Below are 24,666 nucleotides of genomic sequence, written 5' to 3' on the forward strand. Positions count from 1 at the left end.
TCATCTGTTGACATTCCCTATTAAAAAAATGGTCTTGTAGCTCTGTTTTTCTTTTTTGAAGATAAGTAGAATGAAAAAAACATTCTTTACTTGAAAAACAGGTAAAGGATGGAGACAAGGAGGGCATCCAGCTGTAAACAATGTTACCTATCAGTCCAACCCATGCTAGCATAGAACAAAAACAAAAAAAAAGACATAAAACAAGTGAATTAAATAAAAGAAACAGAAGATAGTGTAAATTATATAACAGAAACATCACTTACAAGGTTCAGTTCCCTGAGCAGGATCTTCATTCTCACTGGAACAAATATTTCTTTGTAGAGCGAGTCTTCGCCGCACTTTTATTATCTCTTTTTTAATTCTCTTTGCAAATTTAGAGCGCTTGCCTAGAGAAAGTATTCATTTATAACAATATTTATCAAACTTAAAAAAACAATCATTCAAGAAATTTAACTTCTTCCTTTTTTTAAAAACAACTGCATAATTTACATGCTATAAGCAAGTATTATTCTTCAGAGTTCTGTGAATGGCACTATAAAATCTAAAGAAATAATTCAATTGAAAAGGTGGTAAGTAATCTTGTTCAGCTATTACATTACTTTCAAGCATCATCATGTCACTACAATACTTTCAGAGGCTTGGCAAAAGTCTAAAACATATCTACACCACACACATACATTAGAACCTACCTGTAATTTAAAGTGATTAAAAATGGAAGCAAGACTAAAAAAAAAAAATTTCTACTTTAAAATATGCAAAACGTAATTTTGTAATATTTTCTTTCCAACCACCTATTAAATGCTTTGTTAGATGGTTTTGCAAATTCTGTAATTGATAAATAAGGCTACTGGGACACCAGAGTGTGTGTATGCACATGTGCATATGTGTGCATGCATGCACACATTTAAACAGATGACTAAGTGGGTTGGCAACAAGAAGGGCATCCAGCTGTGAAAACTGCCTCACAGAGTACCATGCAACTTGTGCCCACATGGAAAGGCAAGCGAAAAAACAAAGATGATGCATGTGTTTGCATATGTGCATGCCTGTGTGCATCCTTATTTTACATCCATTCACACACACACAGATAATATAGTCAATAAATATTGTTTTCACATTTTCCTGTTGTTACAAGTAAAAGCAATAAATCTGGAAAAAAACAACAACTTTGCTTTGCAACCAAGTGGTTCTAGGTGTAATACCACTGCACAGCACCTTCAAGTTTACTGATACTTTCCATGTGGAATTTGGTAGAAGGCTGTAGGTGTGAGTGTATGTAGATATATATAAAAATAGACATCTCTCTCTCACACACAAAGTTTCAGATTCAGTCTGTGTGTCACTTTGGGCAAATGATTTCTATAGTCCTGGGTTGACTAAAGTCTTGGAGTGGATTCAGTAGCCAGAAACTGGAAGAAGCTTGGGACACATGCATGGCTGTGTGATTGTAATTTTAAGTACAGTCCCATGGTGTAACATTTTGAACGAGTGTCTTCTACAACAGCCTCAGGCTAACCAAAGCCTTGCAAGTAGATTTACAGAATCTGGAAGAAACTCTGTGTGTGTGTGTGTGTGTGTGTGTGTGTGTGTGTGTGTGTGTGTGTGTGTGTGTGTGTGTGTGTGTGTGTGTGTGTGTGTGTGTGTGTGTGTGTGTGTGTGTGTGTGTGTGTGTGTGTGTGTGTGTGTGTGTGTGTGCGCGCACATGTATGTATACATGTGTTTGTGTCTTCTTGTCTTGACAAAGTGATACAAACACACAACAGTTGTAACAGTTGTAAACAAGCATCACTGTCATATAAATGGTGATGTTTGTTTCCAACCTCATGTGAAAAATGTCTGGCTATGAGGAAATATTACCTTGGAAACAGGTGAGGGTTGACAACAGGAAAGGCATCTGGCCACAGAAAATCTGTAGGCATGTGTGTGTTAATGATACATCTCATTCACTTATATGAAAACTGCAACAAACAGGCAGCGATGTTGTCAACAATCATCTGCTTGCTTTGCACCTTCAAAGCCAGATTGGAATAAGAGATGCCTAGCTTCAAAGTCAGGAAAAGACTAGTGACAGAAAAAATATCCAACAATAAAATAATACCTTGATAAGGAATTCATCTTTGTGTGCACAAACAATTAATTTAGTCAACTTTATATTACCACGAACATAACCAATTTTCCTTCCAGAAAGAGTTATTTATTTTTGGTATAATGTGGAAACGCACAATTCTTCTACTTACCGCCGTGAGGTATGCTGTTTGTCATGTCCATTCTGTCCAGCAGCAAACTTAATTGCTCTTTCAGTGGCATGTCTTCCTTAACATCTTGTAGAAAACTGTCAACTGGAAATAAAGTGAAAACAACTCTTGAGATATATGTCAACTGGCAACATGAATGTCATGTCTTATCCACCTGTCTCTTATGAAATACAGCAAATTGGAAACAGAATCAGCAGTGTGTCAGTCAAAATATCTAATAGTATTTGGCTAAGTCCCTTTACATTCTAAGTTCAAATCCCATTCAGGTTGACTTTGCCTTTTAATTCTTCTGAGGTTCATAAAACAAACACTGGAGATGATGTAATCACTTGTGCCCTAGGTGTTTCAGTATGACCACAATTCACTGACTGAAACTAGTCGAAGAAAGCATTGTCTGTCTAAGCAACCACACACAATTTAGAATAGACATAATAGTAGTCCCAGCATGTCTACGACGTGAACATATATACTTGGAGATATATACTAGGGAAAAAAATTAAACCTTCTAACATTCAGAGTGGTTAAAACAAATAAAGCCCAGATGGATGTTCCAATACTAATCTAAAACAAGTAAATTTTAGAATAGCCCTTAGGTTTATTGGAGCTAATTCCTCAACAGATGAATGAACAGAAAAACAGAACTGTGCGTCCTGACAGGAATCACATTTGATAGCTAATAGCGTAACGCAAGTTAAGATTCTACAATGACATTAGTAATATACAAACATTAGTAAAGCACCCATTTTAGTTCATTTTATAATTAAGAATTCTTAAAACAATCATTTCCAAAGGAAATGATCCGGATTTTCATAAATACACCCCTCTTCTAAAATGGGAGGGGAGGGGAATGCAAACTTGAAAAATAATAAACACCCTCCATCACGCAAACACACGCGCACATATACATACCAACACAGGCACACGAGTTATGTCCCTTGTACCTATAGGACGGTCGCCCAAATTATCTGTTTACAAACAGCGCGTGGCACAACTTACAATCACTAAAGTAAATTAATATAATAAACACGTGAACATGGAAATATATGAAGAACTGGTTTTATTTTTCAACATTAACAATGTTCTCTTACGTAGGTATCTATGAAAAGGGAGAGTGTGTGTGTGTGTGCGTGCGCTATATATATAATTTTATGCACTTCGTTCATGTAAATGTGTAGAAGTAAATATTTTCGAAATAGTACTCAATACACAGTAAATATCACACATACACACACACATTCACCAGCTTTTCGATTTTTGGTGTTTTTAAGGACTTCTTTCGATTTATCAATGGTGAAATCGGCAGTTATGACATCAAGGAAGTAGTCAATAATTGATGTTATTTGTGTATCAAAAACTGAGGGCAAATTTCGAAAATAATCCTTCCACTTTTTCTAAGTGTTCCTGTGGGTGATTCTTAGCTTCAATTTTGACTTGTAGTTTTTCTGTCCACTTATTTCGTTTACTGTCTGCTAAACTAGTGGTGTCTGCTTCTTTACAGCGTGCTTAATTTGATTTATTTTACTTAATGTAGTTTTGTTGTATAAGGTCCACTAGCTCTTTTTTTGTAGCTTTTTGAAACAATGCATTTGAGGGGCTTGGATGTAATAATTTTAGTTTGAGCCACTTTTTTGGGGTGTTTTCTCTTTATCATCTTTTGATCATCCCAGGAAAGACGTTTATTAGTTCTTGGTTTTATGGGTATGATCTCTTTTGCAACTTCTGTGTGGGACGGTTCAAAATAATTGTATACTGTGTTGGAGGAATTTTCTTCATTTTCATTTTATAGTAGCTCAAATCTGTTTCTAATTGCTATGGTGTATTGATTGCAGATTTCTCTGTTGTTGGTTAAAACTGACCAGTCATATACCAGAGGCTAAAAGGATTTGGTTTTGCTAACTCTAAAACTAAAGCAAAATTTTGATGTGACAATTTTGTAGTTGCTGCTCACTCCGTCAAAAGTATTGTAAACATCATGTTTAAGGTGCTATTCACCCATTTCTAGTTGGGCAGCATGTAATCTAGTTGGGTATTTGAGCCATTGGCATAGGTGAATGTATATAGCCTGGAGGGTTTCTTTTAGAATTTGACATTTCGACATACCAACTGATTTTCAAGAAAAAACTCAGTTACATATTGGCTATTTATGGGCTTCAGATTTTTCAAGATGGGCATTCATATTACCTCCAGTTATGAAAACATTGTGCTTTGGTATTTGTCTCACTGATGAAGAGCCCGATAAAAATTGGAAACTTCATCATCTGCTGCATTCATTGATGAACAGCAAGGTATGAGTGATGGTTCTGGATTTCCTTAATAACAGGTTATGTATTATTCTTGCATGTATTTTCAATATGCACTTCAGAGGGCTCAGTAGCATGACTACAATAGCAATGGTGGAACTAGTAGAATTTTCCCAAGCTGAGGCTGAGATGAAAGTCTGGCCTTTATTAGTATCGTTGTGTTTCAGCTCAACATCATCAAAATAAAGGTTATGTTCTTGCACACAGATAACATTGATTTTGTGCTTGATGTACATGTATAAATTTATATACTTGTGTATACAGACATTATGTATGCATATATATATATATATATATAGGTATGTATTGCCTATAAATATTGAACAAAGATCTATATTGCTGGTAAATGTTATACAGACATAATTAGTCATTATCCACAACAACAGCAGCAATTAAAGTCTACTCTCCATGCCAACATGAGCTGAATGGTTTGACAAGATTCAAGAAACCAGGAGATGGTGTCATACTCCAATGTCCATTTTGGCAAGGTTCTATAGCTGGATATCCTTCCTAACACCAACCTCCTTACAGAGTGACACTTTTTTTTTTTGTGACACCAGCACCAGTGAGGTTACCTTGCTACTAAAAGGGCTCTAAAAATGAAGGAGAATCAGAGGAAGGATGTGATAATTCTAGATGAGGTGATGAGAGAGGGAGAAGTGTGATGAAACTGATTTATAGTTGTTGAGAGGCTGGTAGAGGTAGAAGTAAGAGCAGACACTACTGGAGAAGGAAGGATAAAATGGACAGGGTACAAGGAAGGGATTAGTATCAAGAGTTAGTGAGAAAGGGAGTGACAGAGTGGTAAGGGTGAGGAGATGGGTTGAAACAAAAGTGGACCCAAGACTCTCTCACTATAAAGGCAAGCGTGAACAGATAATTAAGAGAAGGAAACATTACAAAGAGAAAAAGAAATGAAGAACTGATAGGGTATTGAGGTGGCAGAGAAGCTATGAGGAGAAGAGAGTGAAAAAAAAAATAAAGAGAGTGATGGATGGCAGTGAGCTAACAAGCTATGAGATGATACAAATGATGGAATGCTGATTGAAGTGAATGGGTAGATGGATAGAAGGAAAATGAGCAGATGAGGATGAACCATTAGCCCCTCATACATAGCTTAGTGAAGGCTAGAGGTGGTAAAGCGATGGAGGTTAGCAGAGCAGCCATTCAAAGTGTGGAAGCTTCATAGGTGGCAAGGAGATAAGAGAAGATGGGTTAAGGGTGATAGAGAGATTAGATGGTTGGAAGGAATAGGGAAACGGGTGGAAGGGGTGAGGTGATCAACAGGTAGATAAGAGGTGGAGGTCAGGGTGTAGGGGTGAAAGTAAATATCATAATGATTTTTTTAACATCTACTTCCTGTGCTTGCATGGGTCTTACAAGATATCAGAGCAGAGTACTTTTACAGCTGGATGCTCTCCCTAATGCCAGCCCTTACCTGTGCACAAGCAAGGTAATATCTTCCAGTCTATAAATAACAAACAGACCACATATGGTTACATGGAGAATTGGAAACAAATAACACTGCTTGTATGAATCGCAAGCCTTTTGCTTACAAAAAAACCATGCATGATATCAAGACATGCTTATGAAGAAACCTAGGATAAGCTTATGCAGTAGACTGCAAATGAACAATACCATCTGCATGAACAGTTTGGCCTTTATTTACAATCAGTGAACACATGTCAAGACAAAGGAAAATAAGTACTCACACAAATGAAAACTTACATGCATATACACACACACAACAATTTCCATGTTATTTTCATTCACAAGGTATATGACAACCCACAGCTAATAGTAAAGGACACTGGTCAACAATATCCAATATAGAAAGATCGAACCCTTAACCAAATGGATCCAAAGTGAATATCTTAAGCACATTGCCTAATATATACATAAATACATACATACCTATAAATTACAAAAACACACACACACACACACAAGTGTATGTGTGTGTACATGTATATACGTACACACACACACACACACACACACACACACACATATATTCACATATAGATATGTGTATATGATTGCCTCATCTACTCAGATGACAGCCACTTCACATTGCCTGATTGTTCTGATTTACTTTCATCTTTGCATGAGCAAGGACTTTATAAACTACAAAGCAGACCAAGAAATTGAATAATAGTGAGACATCTGAATGTAGCTGGATTTATGAGGGTGGGCTGAAAAGTTCAGAGGCTGACAATGAGAGAGTGATGCTAGAGCTGTGAAATCTTGCATACATTAATTTCAACCCTTCTTATTAATAACTGCATTGTTTCTTTCCAGGTAAATTGACATCTGACTGTTCAAAGAAGACTTCAAAAGTAACTAGTAGCGACATCTCTTGAAAACAGACAAAATTTGGCATCATGGTGTTTTCAAGTACCAGCAGAAAAGGGGTTGAGCCCCCAAGGAGATACATGAGGATCACGCTTCAATTTTGTCAACAGTACAAAAGTGGATAGCTGAATTTAGGAGAGGAAGGGACAGTCTTAAAGCTGACCCATCATCCTTAGTTGAAAGACACCTGTTGTTAATGACCTGTTGTTTGTAGTTGTAATTGTGTACCATTCCTCTGTTTTTTTTTTTTTTTCGGTCTTGTTTCTATATACATTCGCTTGCTTTCTTTTAGATTTTCTTGGGGCCAGCCAGATTCAAGCAGTTTTGAGTGTAACTGGCCAAAATTGCTGAGATAATCTGGAACTCAACTGAGGATAGAAAGCTCCGAATGACCTGTCCAGGTTTTTTCCTGTCCTTTTTTGTATCATCTGTCTGGATGTTTTGTTGTCACCTTATTTATTTAATATTTATTTTTCACTGACGTTATTACTGTTATTTCTTTATTTTCTGCAAACAAAGTGCACAAAAAAACTACACGTTTGCATTATGTTATATATGCAATAATAATAAAGGACATTACTGTGTATATGTTTACAAACCAAGGACGTTATATAGACCTCCTTGATCCAAGTTAGAGAAGGGGGTGCGTTTTATTCACAAAATTTAGGTTTTTCAGAGGTACAGCCCCCTAAAAATCCCCTGCGTATTATACTCAAGGGCAGACTATACTCGAGGATTTACGGTATATCTTAATATGTATAATCCGTTAATGTGGGTGCTGGGAAGTGGTCAGTGGTAGTGTATGTGGAGTGATGTGGGGTGCTAATGTGTGCAGAGTGGGGTGTATATATATATATATATATATATATATATATATATATATATATATACACACACACACACACACACACATTCATGCACGTGTGTGTATGTGTGTGTGTTTGTCTCCTTGTTTTGACATCATGTGATAGCTGTAAATGAATGTTACTGTCATACAAGCAGTGTCATTTATTTCAATATTCTGCAAGACCATGTCTGGCTATGGGGAAATATTGCCTTACTTGGAAGCAGGTATGGGTTAGCAACAGGACAGGCATCTGTCTAAATAAATACCATCCACCCCATGCAAGTATGCAAAAGTGCATGTTAACATCATGAGGATGATGAAACAATCATTTTACATATTAGAGGAAAACACATGCATATAATTCAGTCCTGCATTCATGTACTAATATTTACAAATACATACACACTTAGTAGTATAATAAATATATACAGCAATAACAAAAATAAAATAATAATATACGGAAGATACCAAATTAAATCATTAATTATAACGAATTGGAAAATTGAATAAATAAATACTGCAATCTATGGATACATTTGTAGACACTCCCAATAAAAATGTGCCAACTATATATATATATATACACACACACACACATGCAGTCAGATAGTTGTATACATTTGGGCGTAATACTTTTACTCAAGCCAGCATACATACTGACATAGACATATAATCAAATTTTTGTACTGTGTATGTTCATATATATATATATATATATATATATATATGCACACATACATATATACATTATATATGTACACATACATATATACATTATATATATGTACACATACATATATATACATATACATTATATATATGTACACATACATATATACATTATATATATGTACACATACATATATATACATTATATATATATGTACACATACATACAAACAGACAGACAGACAGACAGACTTATATGCACATACAATCACATGCACACACACACACATCTACATAATATACATACAGAAACATAGCACACACATACTCTCATATCTGTAAACTTCCATCATCATCATCATCATCATCATTTAATGTCTGTTTTCCATGCTGGCATGGGTTGGATGGTTTGACAGGAGCTGGCCAGCTAAAGAGCTGCCCAGGCTCCCTGTCTGTAGTGGCATGGTTTCTATGGTTGGATGCCCTTCCTAACATTAACTATTTTACAGTGTATTGAAGCAGCACCAGCATGGGTGCATTTACATGGTAATAGTACAGATGCTTCTTACATTGCACCAGCACCCACAAGCCCACAAGATTAGGAATGCTCAGCACGAGAGTGAAGCAGGGGACATGCCTGTATGCAAGGACAACCATGCTTGTATATTTACATATACATACACACAGATATATATATATAAATATATATATATATATCTTTTACTTGTTTCAGTCATTTGACTGTGGCCATGCTGGAGCACCACCTTTAGTCGAGCAAATCAACCCCAGGACTTATTCTTTGTAAGCCTAGTACTTATTCTATCGGTCTCTTTTGCCGAACCGCTAAGTTACGGGGACGTAAACACACCAGCATCGGTTGTCAAGCGATGTTGGGGGGGACAAACAGAGACACGCAAACATATACACACACATATATATATATATATATATATATATATATATACATATATACGACAGGCTTCTTTCAGTTTCCGTCTACCAAATCCACTCACAAGGCTTTAGTCGGCCCGAGGCTATAGTAGACACTTGCCCAAGGTGCCATGTAGTGGGACTGAACCCGGAACCATGTGGTTGGTAAGCAAGCTACTTACCACACAGCCACTCCTACGCCTATATATATATGTGTGTGTATATATATATATATATATATATATATATATATACATAAATATGTGAAAGTATATCGAAACACATATACATGAACACAGCCATATACATATGCATACAATGGGGTCTCTATATGTGAGCATAATCCATTCCAGAGCCCTGTTTGTTAACCAAATTATTTGTTACATGAATAGTTGAAATACATATAAATAGAGGTAATCTTTTGTGAGCCACACTAAACTCCATGCAAAGGCATAAAATGAGGTTTTACTTGTCCATAAATAAATAATACATAAATGTATATATGTATATGTGCTGTGTGTGTGTGTATACATGCACACATTTCTCCCTTTGTCTTACTGATGTCAACCCACAATTATGTTTCCAGCAAAAACATATAAGAAATATTATCATTTTCTATATAATGTATGTAAATTTACAAGCCCCATGAAATGTATACATGGACTTTAATGAACTGTTTGTACATGTTCTGCCAGCTAATTATATGCATATGTAGTCTGCTTGTGATTTGTAGTTCAAATTTCAGCTAATAGGCTCCCAGTCACTTATAGGCATGCATAGTCTGCTCGTTGTTCCTTGATCAAATTTCAGCTCATTCTGCAAGTTTAATTTTCTTTAGAAAATCCGTTCATTATTCAGTTTGTGTAGAGAACCTTGTATATATAGGTACCTCACTGTAAACATATCTACATGCATTCTTACTGCTTGTCTAAGTATACAGACATACTTTCATATAGTTATATATAATCATATATATGCATATAGAAGTACTTTCATACTTAAATTAACACACCTATCTATATTATAATGACATAATCTAATTGAAGATCAAGGCGTTCTCGGACTTTGCACTGCAAATTTCCTCTGCAAAATTGGGTTAACTGTGACCCATCTCATAAATGAACCCTGTGAGGTGAGGTGTCTGCCACAATGAGTGTTGCAGGCCATTCTCCAGGATAATGCCATCACAGTCATGTCCTCAAGATGTGGCTGAACACACCATTTTTTTCTGGAGTGTACTCACCCCCTATTTTCTTATGGTTGATTTCCTCCTCCTACTCTGTTTCCTTGTAATTAAAATGTGATTCAATCTTTATATGAATAAAACTAATTTTAGTGTTTGATTATCATGAAAGTAATATTTTTAGAATTTTAATCATTAGCATTTACACAATTCTAGATATGAAAATTAGTCATCAGACCAGTTCATTAAAGTCAGCAATTAAAAAACAGTGAATTTAGTTTTCATACATCTGGGTATGGAATTGGACTGAATGTAGGTATATCTTGTAAATTTTAGACTTACATACTGAAGTGATTTCAGAATTCCTATTCAAAATTGTATCTTCAGCAAAAAGGATCCCCACTATGTTTGCCACACATAAATCACACGGCTTTTTAATATCACTGGAAAATTTGTCCCCTGCCAAATTCTCAGAGTGCTGTACTAGATGCTTTTTATCTGTCAAGCCCCAGATATAATATAGAAGAATGATATATTCCTACTAGCCTGGTTTTGAGATATATGACTGTGTGTCATGTCTAGCCTTAAATTTACTGGATGTTAAACCTATATACAACTTACTCATAGTGATGGGGAGAGGAGTTAATCACATACATATACTACCTTGTTAAAATGGCAGTTCTCATCTAAAGAACAATTATTTCTATTACAGCAATTAAATTTGCATCGTATCTACCATCAACATTAACAATATTATTATTACTATTTGTTAATTTAATTACATCTAAAAATGTAATGTTTCGTCCAAACTTAGCTGTAGAATAAGACAATTTTACAATATTCCTATGAAAGATCTTACAATACTTATATACCAAAGCATTTTCCAGTAGAACATGTTCTACTGGAAAATACTTCTTGAAAAAGAAAAGATTTTAACTATAAATGTGGCCAAATAATATAGCTAGATATGTTCTTCCTAATTCTAGGCTTCTTAATAAAATACAGTTTCTCTTTAAAATACTAGTTGCTTTGTTACAAGTTAAGCTTCCTTTAAAAATTTCCCCATTAGCTGACAAATGAGCTAATCACAATGAGATACATTTAACCAAATATTCTTTGCAGTTTAGATAATGTGAAATTTTTTGACATAATTAAGGGTTTCATTAGATTTTCTATATAAGCAATCCAACAGAGAGATTCTGGGTCAGAATCTAAGAAATTCACAAAAGATAGAGTTTTGACTAATATCACTGACAAATTAAAACCTTTGAGATACTAAAATCAAGTTCTTCCTAAATCCATCTATAGCTCAGGACCTGCAATTAGTCAGGGTCAAAAGACTGTCATCTCTCTATAAACTGCCTCCTAAATTGGAGAACTTCATCAATAAGGTGAAACAGAATAAATAAGTTATTGACCTCAATCAAATCACTTGCTCCCTAATCACATCAAATAGTGTATTTGCAGATTTATTATCCAGACAGTTGTTGTATCTCATAATAGTTTCCCAAGCATGGATAATTACATACATCATATAGAAAAAAGAGTAGAACACTTTTAGGGACTAGGTAATTTTACATACGTTACACAAAAATTATGCACACACATATATGCACACATACATACAAGAGCATTAGCAAAACGAAGAGCATCTGGCCTTGGTAAAATCTGACTTGACAAATTGTCCGACCTATGCAAGCATGGAAAAGTGGATGTTAAAAATGATGATGAATGAATGGTGAATGAATAAAAACACACATATATATCCATAGCCATCACTTTCAAGTTTGTATGACTGGCAGCATATACCATACTTTTACTGTTTTAGACTACTTTGTAGTCATGAGCTGATACAGGCACTCTCTCTCTCATCCTTGTCGCAAAAGAACATCAAAAAGTGACAGCTTGAGAGAAGAGTGTTATGTCTGCACTCAGATGGTACCCATTTTCATTTGAAGAGACTGCAATATGAAATGAGTGCCTTACTCAAGGACATAACAGAGGGAGGGAAGGAGGGCATTAGTGAGTGATATGCCTTCCTTTTTACTTTTCTGGTTAGTGCTTTTGTAAGCAGACTGTGTATATATGTGTTTGCATGTGCAATGGTGCATATGGTACAATGTCTTTCTTTTTTTTTTCTTTTTTTTAAAGGATATTTTTTATTTTAGAACTGCCACTACCTTTCATCCACACACACACAAGTTCATGCAGGAATCAATTACTTTAATGAAAGTCAATCAGTGTTTAAATCCTTCTCGATTAACTTTTGCCTATCATCTTTCCAGATTTCATATAGAGGATTTATGCCAAGTATGATGATGGTAAGAAGGGAACATAATTAAAGACAAGTTTATATGGTCATAAAGACTGTTTAAGATATATAAAAAATATATTCATCACTCAGTGAAAACAGTAATATTTTTTCTAATTCCAATGATGATGATGACGATGATATATTTCAAGAATCTTCCAGAGAAATGATTCTATAAGATTTTGGATATAGTGTGTGTATGTGTGTGTGTGTGTGTGAGGGGGGGGGGGGGGGGGGTATCTGCATGTATGTATGCATGCATGCACACACACACACAGAGTAATCATCATAAATGACATTTTGATCATAAATGAGTGACACTGAAGTTTAGTATTCTATGCTAGTGTAACGTTTCACTATTACACCTGGTCATTTACAAAATCAGTAGTGCTCTCAAAGTCTATATTCAATTTAAAACTAAACTTGTGATTAAGGAAGAAATTTGCCAACGATAGAAATACCAATAACAAAGAAGAATTAAAGTGACATTGTGCAACAGATTTTTCCAATACCCTCTTAGGCTAAAAGTTACTTCCAGCTAAATGCAAAATAGAAAGATGACATAAATAACTTTGATTCTTTACCAAATATAAATATAGGTCTGCTAAAGAAAACAAACGAGACAGTATGTTGTCTAGTGCAATAGAACTTGATACCAGAAGAAAGCTGATTAAAGTAAGAAAGTAAACATAAAGACTACAGCCTAACGATTATCAATAATAACGTCTATAGACTGAGAATGTTACCTTCCATGAGTACTAAACTAACTCAGTTAGGCTAATGTTAGACCTAAGATAGAACATTTCACTGTTGGCTGAGGTTGGAGGGAATCCAACACATGCCAAACTAGAAAAGCAATATCAACACCTGGCTCATGATAAATTATAGAAAAATGAAGGCATGTAATTCTAAGTCTAGTCTGAAATAGTGCCTCTTGATTGCCATTCACAATATTAAATAGCAGCAGCTAAAGAACTAGTTTCTAAGGGTACAGAAATATACCAGAGAAAATAACCTAAGAAATGACAGTGAATGGTGCTTCTGAATCTAAAAACCATTATAAATCAGCAGGTCTCCTATGAATTCCAAGTACTGAATATCTAAATGTCTACATTCCCAGACACAAATATTACAATTGTGTACTCAGCAATGTCACAATTTAGAAAAATGTTTTCAAAGACTTAGATTGATATGAGTCAACTTTTTAGTGATCAAATATTACTTCTAGTGTTAACAACAGTAATAATAAATTCACATAAGATGAGAAAATAAAAAGAAATTTTAAAAGTGGGTGAGTAAAATTTTGTCAGCAGAGGTAGATGTTAAGAGTGATTCCAGCAGAAGAATTTGGCAGTTAAGTTAATAAACAGCAGATAAAGTATACAGGTCAAGGTTAAATTCATTGGCAGATCTTAGCAATCAATCTACTTGAAAGTTGTTCTACATTTACAGTTTTATACTTTTCCATATTTTTTCATCTTAACTTTTATTTTTTATATACCTTGAATATTGATTAATCTTTCACAAAAGAAAACATCAACAATCAATTTTTCCTATATTTACTGACCATAATTCTTAATGTTTTGAATATTTGTAGTTGTGTTTTTATATTTTTCTTTTATATTCAGGTCAGAATGTAAGGTAATTGGAATCTGGTAATAAAATCATAAACAATATTTAGAAAAATGAAAATAAACATTACTTACAGTCTTTCTCTAAAACAACAGGTTGTTTATCTTGAGACTTTGGAGCTTCAGTTAAGTGTAATCCTGTTTCAGGATCATAACCGACTTTCTCAATTGTTCGTTTGCAAGCTCTCACTATGGATCCCCCCTACAAACAGAAGTTAAGAAAAATGATGGTTAAAAAAGATAATTGAATGCAAAAACCTTTGCATAAATACTGAAAAAGAATGCTGTCAGAAAATATTTTTACTGCAGTTTGGTTTCTTCCAACAAAAATAAACACAAAAAATAAAAATAACAATTGTTTCTGACAACAGACAGAAGGTCAGAATTTGGCGGGAGGGATAGTTAAATAAATCAACATCAATACTTGAGTGGTACTTCATTTTATCAATCCTAGAGGGATGAAAGGCAAAGAGAACACCAGTGGGATTTGAACTCAGAACAAATACAAGGCATTTATTGTATTCCTGTAATGACTCTACCAATCCATCACGCTAAAATAATAATCTTAGCAAAAATAAAAAAGTATCTGCAGGTGAAAGGTAATCAGTATTGTCATAGATGTAGTGATTTGGTAAAAGAATGTAGACATCTATAATTAATGTTATCAAATATTTTCTTTTCTTAATACTTATATACATCAGATAAAGAGAATGTCTTCACCAACATCAAGTATCTCACAGTGTCAAAAAAATAAAAAAACAGTAAAGTATTGGCACTGATTTCACCAACCTCACACCACCAATTTTCTAACCTGGTGCCTAATTGCTTGTATCATTAATAGAAACCATATTAATGATAGTAGCATACAGAAAAAAAAAAGTGAAGTTAAGGGTAAAAGCTTTCAAACAAAAAGTTTAATAACACAGTGCCTGTAGTTGCATAAATGATAATGTACACGACTGAATACTTGACACAGTTTTGTCATCTATGCTACAAATATATATCGTAATTATATCATAATTGATTTTTCTTTGCATCCTTCAAGGGTTAACGAAAAAGCTGCCAGATATACACTAAAGTAGAGATGGTCAATCAACTAGCTATATCTCTTCCATATAAATGTGTAGTCTTGTGCCAATGTAAGAAACTACAATAGCATTGCTGTTAGTTCAAGTTTTAATTATCTTGATTAAAACAATTTTGCTTACACTTTCATCACTAATTCCATACAAATTGCATGTATATAAAATTTGCCAGCACAAATAAAGAAGCAGTGTTATACAAAATTCAGAAGCTCCACCCTTAATAAACCATACAATTATATTATACCATAAAGCAGCAGCTTTTAATATTACTTCTTATTTTTAAATGATGGAAAGGGCAGGTGTATAATTAATTGAATCAACCTTAATTATACTTTAATTACTAAAATTGGTTTGAATGTTTACAAGATTCTATAAATTCAACAGCATGAATATTGAACAACACTCTATTTAATGACATTTAGAAAAGATACCATTATGGAAAATTTTTTACCAATGTTCATTTTATCAACTCCAATTAGATTAGAAAGTTAACTTTTGTTTTGTGGACAATGTACAAGATACTTCCAATATCAAAAATGCAAAAATTACTACAAATGTTAACACAACAATAGTAGTTGGAAGCTAATTATTACTATTTCAGATATTATAAGTAATTTTAAAATGAATTTAAAAACATGTTCAATATTTCACCTAACTTTAAATTGGTCACTTTATTAAAGAAACAAGCAATAGAAGTGATTTTTAAACTTTCATTTTTCCATGAACATAATAATACAGATAAGTAAAAGCTGACTTTTACTAGCACATTTAAACCCATTTTATTTTTGTGAGAATGCAGAGCTTACAGCTTCTAGGCCAAACACAATACTGCAGAAACTGACACCCTTTCCTATAGTATTTCTAAGGCAGCAATTTTAAACATCAATAATATCACTAGCTTAGCATCAAAAGCAGCTACACTTGAAATATTTTTAGATCTGAAGATTTCCATCTTTGAGAAAGAGGGGATGTTACAAACCTTTTTATCAGAGAGAAAGAGAGAGGGAATGATTGCTCCACTCCAAAAGAAAGAGATAGTACAAATTAAATATTAAAAAAAAAACCCAAAAGCCACTCACACAACAGTTACCAAAAAAGTTTAGTTAGCACATGTGAAAAAAAAAAATCTTTGGTAACTTTAAAATCAAGAAATTTTATCTCCCAAATGATCTTGTAACACTCATGCTCTTACGCTGTTTCCTTGCTGCTTATGAAATATGTTTACACCTATCCAGAGAAAGCATCTTAAACATATATATATATATATATATATGTATATATATATATATATATATCATCATCGTTTAACGTCCGCTTTCCATGCTAGCATGGGTTGGACGATTTGATTGAGGACTGGTGCAACCGGATGGCTACACCAGGCTCCAATCTAATTTGGCAGAGTTTCTACAACTGGATGCCCTTCCTAACGCCAATATATGCATATATATATATTTGTTTAAAATGCTTTCTCTGGATAGGTGTAATATATATATATTCACAATAATTTTGTCTTTTAGCCCAATAACCATGAACTGAGAATATTGATAAAAATGCCTCAAATTGAAGTATTAAATATACGGTGTTTATCCTCAGGTCAGCCCTGATTAGGCAAAGCTACAATATAACATGGTCCATCTTTAGTCATCACATTTTTTATAGACAGTTTATAAAAACTGCATTATGCAATATAATCTGACAGCGGTGTAACTGGAGGGTATTTGGCTATTATTTTTGTCAAGAGGTCCCTTTACTACCTCAAAAGAACACATGGAATATAAAAAAAATAGATGTCCATTAGACCTCAGGTTTCAGTCTGCTCTTGTGTGTTATTTTCTCCAGGCCATTTCAGAGGAGTTTAAGATTAGCTGTTTGTGGAAACTCTAGTATGCTAACTTAATTCACATATGGAATCTCTCAGTGAATTAAAGAAAATATTGCAAACATGAAAGCAAAACTTAGAACCAAGAGATCTCAAAGCAAGCTTAGAAAAGACAAAAATTCTAGCGAATAGGAAAGAAGTCAGGATTCTGCTTCCATCAAGAAGGTGACTTTGCTCAAACTATGAAAAGGGATCAGAGAAATTGACAGACTGAAAGACTTTGTATGCAACATACTCAAAAGCAGTGAGAAATAAGAGCATCCATGTAAATGAATTCTTTTAAATACTCAGAAGATTCTCCAGAAGTAGTTAATGGCTTCCATTACCTGGGTAGCCTAATTAGTCATAGAGACAAGTGTTATAAAGGCACAGTAACCAGAAAACAGAATAAGATGAATCATTTTTCATCAACGATCTCATTGTTTGTTTACATTTGGTGTCTCAGATATGAACCACTGTAACAAAATCAGTGCTGGCTATAATTTTTATGGAAAATCGGTAGAGATGACTTTAGCACGTAATTTAAGAGCACAGCTAACACAATACTACATGGTATTGACATTTAATATGCTTTGCAGTATATTATGGTTGCATAATGAAATACCATGTCCCCACAAGTCATTACAAAGTAATGAGATACTGTGCTAGAAGACCCATCCAAAGAAATCATAAAATGATGATGATCATTAAATATAAAACAAAGTCCTATAAAAAATTTATTTTTATAGAATAATGAGTGATTAATAAGCTGATAGAAAAGAAAACAATCCCAGAATTCATGCACACTATAGGATCACTGCATCATAAATTCTATTTTGTATGTCAGAATTAGGTCAAGCAGCATTAGAGCCAAGTTCAACAATATTAGCAAGGTTCCATAAATTTTATTATCAAATAAAACAAATCACAAAGAAAAACAAGACAGTCAAAACATATCGACCACTATTGGAATTCATTTATTTGAACGAATCTATATGGAAACAAAACTACCCTTATCCGAATAACTTGTTCAATCCTTAGCAAGAAATTGTCAAAGTTTTCTTTAAATTTCACTTAGTTTTTTTTTTTTTTTTTTTTTTTTCTTGAGATGTCAACAGATATGCAAAACAATATTTATCCCCCACCCACCCAAAAATAAATTTTGCGTCCCTGAAAAAAAAAAATCACAGAAAGACCCTAAGGAAATGTTGCTAACTTATCTAAAATATTTCAACATTCATCAAAGAATGGTTTTTATTTTTTACCCTTTTTTTTTTACCATACTTCTGGTGAAACACATTGCTTTTAATTTCAATTAATTTTGAAAATAATGAAAAATTTAGTCAAATAAGTTTGTTATAAATTCTGATTGAAGGTTTTAATTTAAATAACTTTAAAACAGGAAGTTTGCATCATAAAACCAGAGGCCGTCTCAGGCAGTTTCAGGAGGGTTGGTATCAAAAGGGTTAAATATGAATTTTAAAAACTGAAAAAATATATACTTTTTTTGAAGAAAATTTTTTTAAAGTCACTTACAGAAAAATAATTACTTTCCAATTCTTAAATTAGTTTTTTATGTTTTTTTTATTTTATAACCAAATTTAAATAGGCAGCAGAAAATATGCATAATCTGACTAGAAAACTACAAACTTAAGTGACATACATTCTATACAACACTAAGTAGGTGTCTATTAAGTCCAGAGCATCTGGTCTCTCAAAAAAATTTGATGAGATGTACAGTTTTATCAGCAGCCACAGATGTGCTATTTGGGAGAGCAAATGTACGCAAGGTACCATTCCAAAATATAGAGTTAAAGAAACTACTATTAGTGAATTTAAAAGGTTGTATAACAGAAGTTTAAAACCTAGATACACAATTACTTAACCAGATTCACTTAAAATACTAAAGAAATTTCACCTATTATATTAGAAAGTATATCAAAACTGAAATGCTTCAGTTTTAAACAAGTGAAGGTTGAACAAACTTATGGCAATTAAAATCATTTTAAAATATAAACATGCTTATCAATACTACAGATATCAAAAGCATTAAATGTCCATGTCTAAACACCTCCAATAACTAACAAACCATAAACTTGACAATATCATTTCTTACATAGGCTCAAGAAATTTGATAAACAGGATAATGGTAACAGAAAATTTAACTTTTATACTTTTCTGAAGAGCATTACTAGCTTAATTCTGGAAATTGGACTGTAGACTCAGTCCATTGAAAACTTTGTAGCATATTTGTATGATTTTGGACAAGCAATCTATTTATTAAAAATTCCTCTCTCTGTCTGTCTCTCTCTCTCTCTCTCTCTCTCTCTCTCTCTCCCAGCATATTAAACACACGTAGATACCAATATATATTACTAAGGTTGTCTATATGAAAGAGAGAGAGAGAGAGAGAGGAAAAAGAAACTTAAATAGCTCTGCACTAAGGTATTAAACTAAGATTAAATAACTATGTAGGGGCCTACTTGAAAAATGATTTACTTTAAAATATAAGCAATTAAATAAATTTTAATACCAATGTTAAGTGTAATAATGTTGGGCAATTGCCTTTATATAAATAGAAATATTTAAAAAACCAACAAAAACTATTTGAAAAAAGAGAAAGAAACTTATTGTGTAATGTGAACACATCTTGAATAAGCAGGAAACCAAGAGGTTATAGAGGAAGAAACTGCTAAATTGTGATGTCTATGTCTTCCCCAGAGTTTAGAAAAATATCTAATTCCAACTGGGAACCAAAACTAGGTCATAAGACTCCTTTCAGAGAGAATTTGCTATAAGGTCATCAACCACAACTACATAAATACTAATTATCAAAATTAAAAGTTAAAATACGATTATGTGTGCAAGCACACACACACACACACACACAGTGTTTATTGATATTATTTTTATGCTTTTAATTTTGAAAATATTCAGTTGTGCTAATAAAGAGACATCACTTTTTAAAACTATATAAATATAATAGTGTAATAATATAATGGTATTCACACACACACAACACTGGGGTAAAACAGCCTTGTGCATAAGGTATTGGAAAAGTTACTTGTGGTTTTATGATTTCAAATATGTTTCTAGCATTTCATTGTTTTTCTGAGTAGAAAACTTTATTCTTCATTACCCCAGTTCACCTAATTACCAGAAAGAGATGCAAGATCAAAAATCTGAGAATGTTTAGCCTCAGACTAGATTCAATGAGTATCTCAATCCACTTATCTATTGAATACAGGGTTTGTTTTGCATTATTGGATCCGTATACATCATTTGGTGTGCTACACACATTTCAAGCTAAATTCAACACACACAAACCTGTGACTAGACAGATATCTTCCTTGACTTTGCACAAATGTCAAAATGTGTGCACACACATTGCAGTTGTTTTAGTGCAATTTAAAGACTAAAATGACACACTGGACATATTTCATTATATTATAGTTGAAACATCTAAAATAAACAATTTGTTACAATCTCATATTTAGATGAAATTATATTAAAACTTTTGTTGTGTCTAAGGAGAGTAATTATGCCACACAAATTCACAAAGAATCTTGCAAACCAAGTACAAAAATGAAGTATATTAATGCTAAACCACAAAGTTTAAGCTTTGCTTTCATGTATACAAGGCATTAGCAGGATTACCAGAAATTTGCTGTATTTAACATTGAAATTTGTGTACATTTACTTTGTTTAGTGAGCTACCAGTGATCCCTATTTTCAGTTTATTAACTTTCAGATTCACTGCTGTTCAGAGAAATGTGAAACTATTCATTTTCTGTTGTTTTCATGCTTAGAACTGGTAGCAGCTAAATATTCCAAATTTTCTAGAGATTATGTCAGTTTGTAATTAAAGTAAACATGGCAACTGTAGCACAAAGCACAAATGCTAATTTTGGTGAGGGCTTTTCAAAGTAAATAAAGATAGAAAAGAGTGCCTTTGTGTTTTGTACAGCATGTAGAGAGATAAGCATAGACATAGTATGTTTGTTTCACTGCAATGAGGACAGAGACTAAGGCTTTTGAACAATAACCACTCAACCTTTTATAGCAGATCAAAAGAAGCAAGTAAAATATTCTAAAACTTTTAATTATCTTCTATCATAAAAGGTTTTAAGGAATAAACATATCCAAATATAAAACAAATTGTGTGAGTGTGTGTGTATTGATTCTTATAAAAATGAAATTTGTGAAAATTTAATAAAGCATACTGGTTTTCAATTTCAAAACTAATGTATAACTTTTGATTTTCTATGTGAAAATTAGATTTCTTATTTTTACTATAGTGGGTCTATCATCATTAGTTGACTAATGTAAAAAGAAACACAGGTCTTTTACAGAAAAGAAGATAACTTTAAGGTATTGCTTTTAACCCCAAAGTAGTAATTTACTTGATCATAAAACCTCAGCTAACCTGTCAAATAATATTTTAGAAACTACAACCAATCCTAACAGTATAACAATCTTTTATGTGGAATAATATCAAAACATTTTCCAACAAAGTTTTACTTAAAAATGAATTTATTAAATACTTCAAGCTTAAATTCAATAACCCCCACCCCACAAGAAGACACGTTTAAAATTTCTTTAAGAAATTTTGAAGTTTGTATGTTTTTCTAAGCTTGAAACTTAGACAAGAAGTGATAGTGCACCTTTCCTTTCAAACAGAATGACAAAAGCCAGTAGGGTATCTTAGTTGGGAGCCAAAAGGTAATGTTAGTGTGTGAGATAGAACTAATATTAATGCTCCCAATTAGATATCACACTTCCATTTAATCAATATAGAAACATTAATAAACAAATTATAAAATGTCAATGAATGAGTCTCACATTTTAGTAAGTGATGGATGCTATTTTCTCAGAGGGGTGTACGAGGATATCGTATCATCATCGTTTAACGTCCATTTTTCATGCTGGCATGGGCTGGATGGTTCGACTGGGGTCTGGGAAGCCAGGAGGCTGCACCAGGCCCCAATCTGATCTGGCAGTGTTTCTACAGCTGGATGCCCTTCCTAACGCCAACCACTGCAAGAGTGTAGTGGGTGCTTTTTACATGCCACTGGCACAGGGGACAGAGGAGCTGGCATCAACCACGATCAGATGGTGCTTTTTACGTGCCACCAGCAAAGTGGTATTGGCATCGACCACGTTCGGATGGTACTTTTTATGTGCTACTGGCACGGGGCTCACAGCTACAATTTCCATTTGATTTGATTTTGATATTGCTGTTGATGTTCATGTACTTGACTCAATAGGTCCCCTCAAGCACGGCATGTCGCCCTACGATCCATGGTACTTTTGATTGGGCTGATTATGCGACACTGGTGTAGGTTACAGCTGTGAACTCACATTATTTTCCGGGTCTTCTCAGTCACAGCATACCTCCAGAGGTCTTGGCCTTTTGTCATTGCCTCTGTGATGCCCAACGTTCAAAGGTCATGCTTCACCACTTCATCCCATGTCTTCCTGGGTCTCCCTCTACTCTGGATTCCTTCCAATGTTTGGGAGTGGCACTTCTTCACACAGCTCTCCTTGTCCATCCGCAGTACATGACCATACCAACGCAAACATCTCTCTTGCACGCCACATCCAATGCTCCTTATGTCTAACATTTCTCTCAGAGCGCTTACACTTTGTCATGTGTGCACACTGACAAAACACATCCAGCAAATCATACTAGCTTCATTTCTTTCAAACCTACGCATGTCTTCAGCAGTCAGGGCCCATGTTTCACTGCTGTGAAGTATGGCAGTTCGCACACATGCATCATACAATCTACCTTTCACTATGCACTTATTTAGGTTAACAACAGTAAATAGTGTGACTTTAGAAATCAAAAGAAGAATGCAAGATATTTCATTATATATATATATATATATATATATATATATATATATATATATATATATATATTAGTCGTAATTTGCAAGTTATCTGTTCACTCTGCACTGCATAAACAAAAAGTGAAGATAAGCATGACTTCTAGTTTGTTTTGATGAGAAGCTACAATTTATCATCCAGACTAAGTACTAAACACATACACACATTCACACAAAAATCCAACAGAAATTTTAATTCATAAATTAAAAATATCAAAGTTTAAATAAAATAAAATAAAAACTTGTAAGATTATAAAAGTTACTTCCCTTTAGAATATTTATATTAAATATGATAGATCTCGACTAACAAAACAATAAGTACCCTTGGTGAAATTTAGGAGAGTATCAAACAATTCTGGCATCAATAACACCTCACCTGCTCCTATTTCCCTATGCATCTCATTCTCCTCCCAGTCATGCTTAACACAATTCCAGTATGAAGCAGTCGAAATAAAACAGCTGTAGACAAACTGGATTCTCAGTGAGGAGCTTTATGGTTTTTATTTATATAGCAAAATCTTAATATAATGCAGCTGTGTGAAGAATCGATTTGATAATGAAACAGTTATTCATAACAATGTACAAATATGTGGGATATTGCACGATAGAAAGTGTGTGCAAGCACACACCAAACAACAGAAGTACATTCACTAACACAAAACGTTCATCAAAAATAATTTTGCAAGATTATTTCTTTACAAATTTTACAAACCATCATCACTATATGCTTTGGTTACACAAACCTAAATCCTTCTACTTTTTTTATTTTATTTTTTTTTTTTATTTTGCTGGTTTCAGTCATTGATGGGAACACTCCCTTGAAGAGTTTAGAGTTTTACTTGATAATATTGAATTCCAAAGCATGCATGCATGTGTGTGTGTGTGTGTGTGTGCACATGCGCATGCTACTCATTTTACCTATACTGTTTATCGAATGACTTAAGTTTTTAACTATTGGTGTGTATGTGTTTGGGGAGGGAGAGAGAGAGAGGGAGGGAGAGAGAGAGAGGGAGGGAGAGAGAGAGGGAGGGAGAGAGAGAGAGGGAGGGAGAGAGAGGGAGGGAGGGAGAGAGAGAGAGGGAGGGAGAGAGAGAGAGGGAGGGAGAGAGAGAGAGGGATGGAGAGAGAGAGAGGGAGGGAGAGAGAGAGAGGGAGGGAGAGAGAGAGGGAGGGAGAGAGAGAGGGAGGGAGAGAGAGAGGGAGGGAGAGAGAGAGGGAGGGAGAGAGAGAGGGAGGGAGAGAGAGAGAACCCAACTGGTCTTCTTCTCACCCACTCTCCTGGCATATACACACATACACAAAGTCTGATCAAAAAGTATCAGGGTTGGTGTTGGTACTATAAAAAGAAAAC

At 34.0% G+C, this 24,666-nt stretch overlaps 1 protein-coding gene across 1 annotated transcript in view; it reads right to left on the bottom strand.

Moving 5' to 3' along the window:
* Window positions 1-24,666, bottom strand: part of LOC106883885 (peregrin) — a 103,887-nt gene that overhangs the window by 13,956 nt on the left and 65,265 nt on the right. The window contains exons 8-10 of the mRNA XM_014935024.3: window positions 14,557-14,683; window positions 2,238-2,339; window positions 264-386 (exon numbers count right to left, since the gene is read on the bottom strand). Of these exons, the coding sequence (XP_014790510.1) occupies window positions 264-386; window positions 2,238-2,339; window positions 14,557-14,683 (352 nt within the window). The remainder of the gene's footprint in view (window positions 1-263; window positions 387-2,237; window positions 2,340-14,556; window positions 14,684-24,666) is intronic.

Source organism: Octopus bimaculoides, chromosome 1 (genome assembly GCF_046866305.1).
Source record: "Octopus bimaculoides isolate indiv1 chromosome 1, ASM4686630v1, whole genome shotgun sequence".
NCBI lineage: Eukaryota > Metazoa > Mollusca > Cephalopoda > Octopoda > Octopodidae > Octopus > Octopus bimaculoides.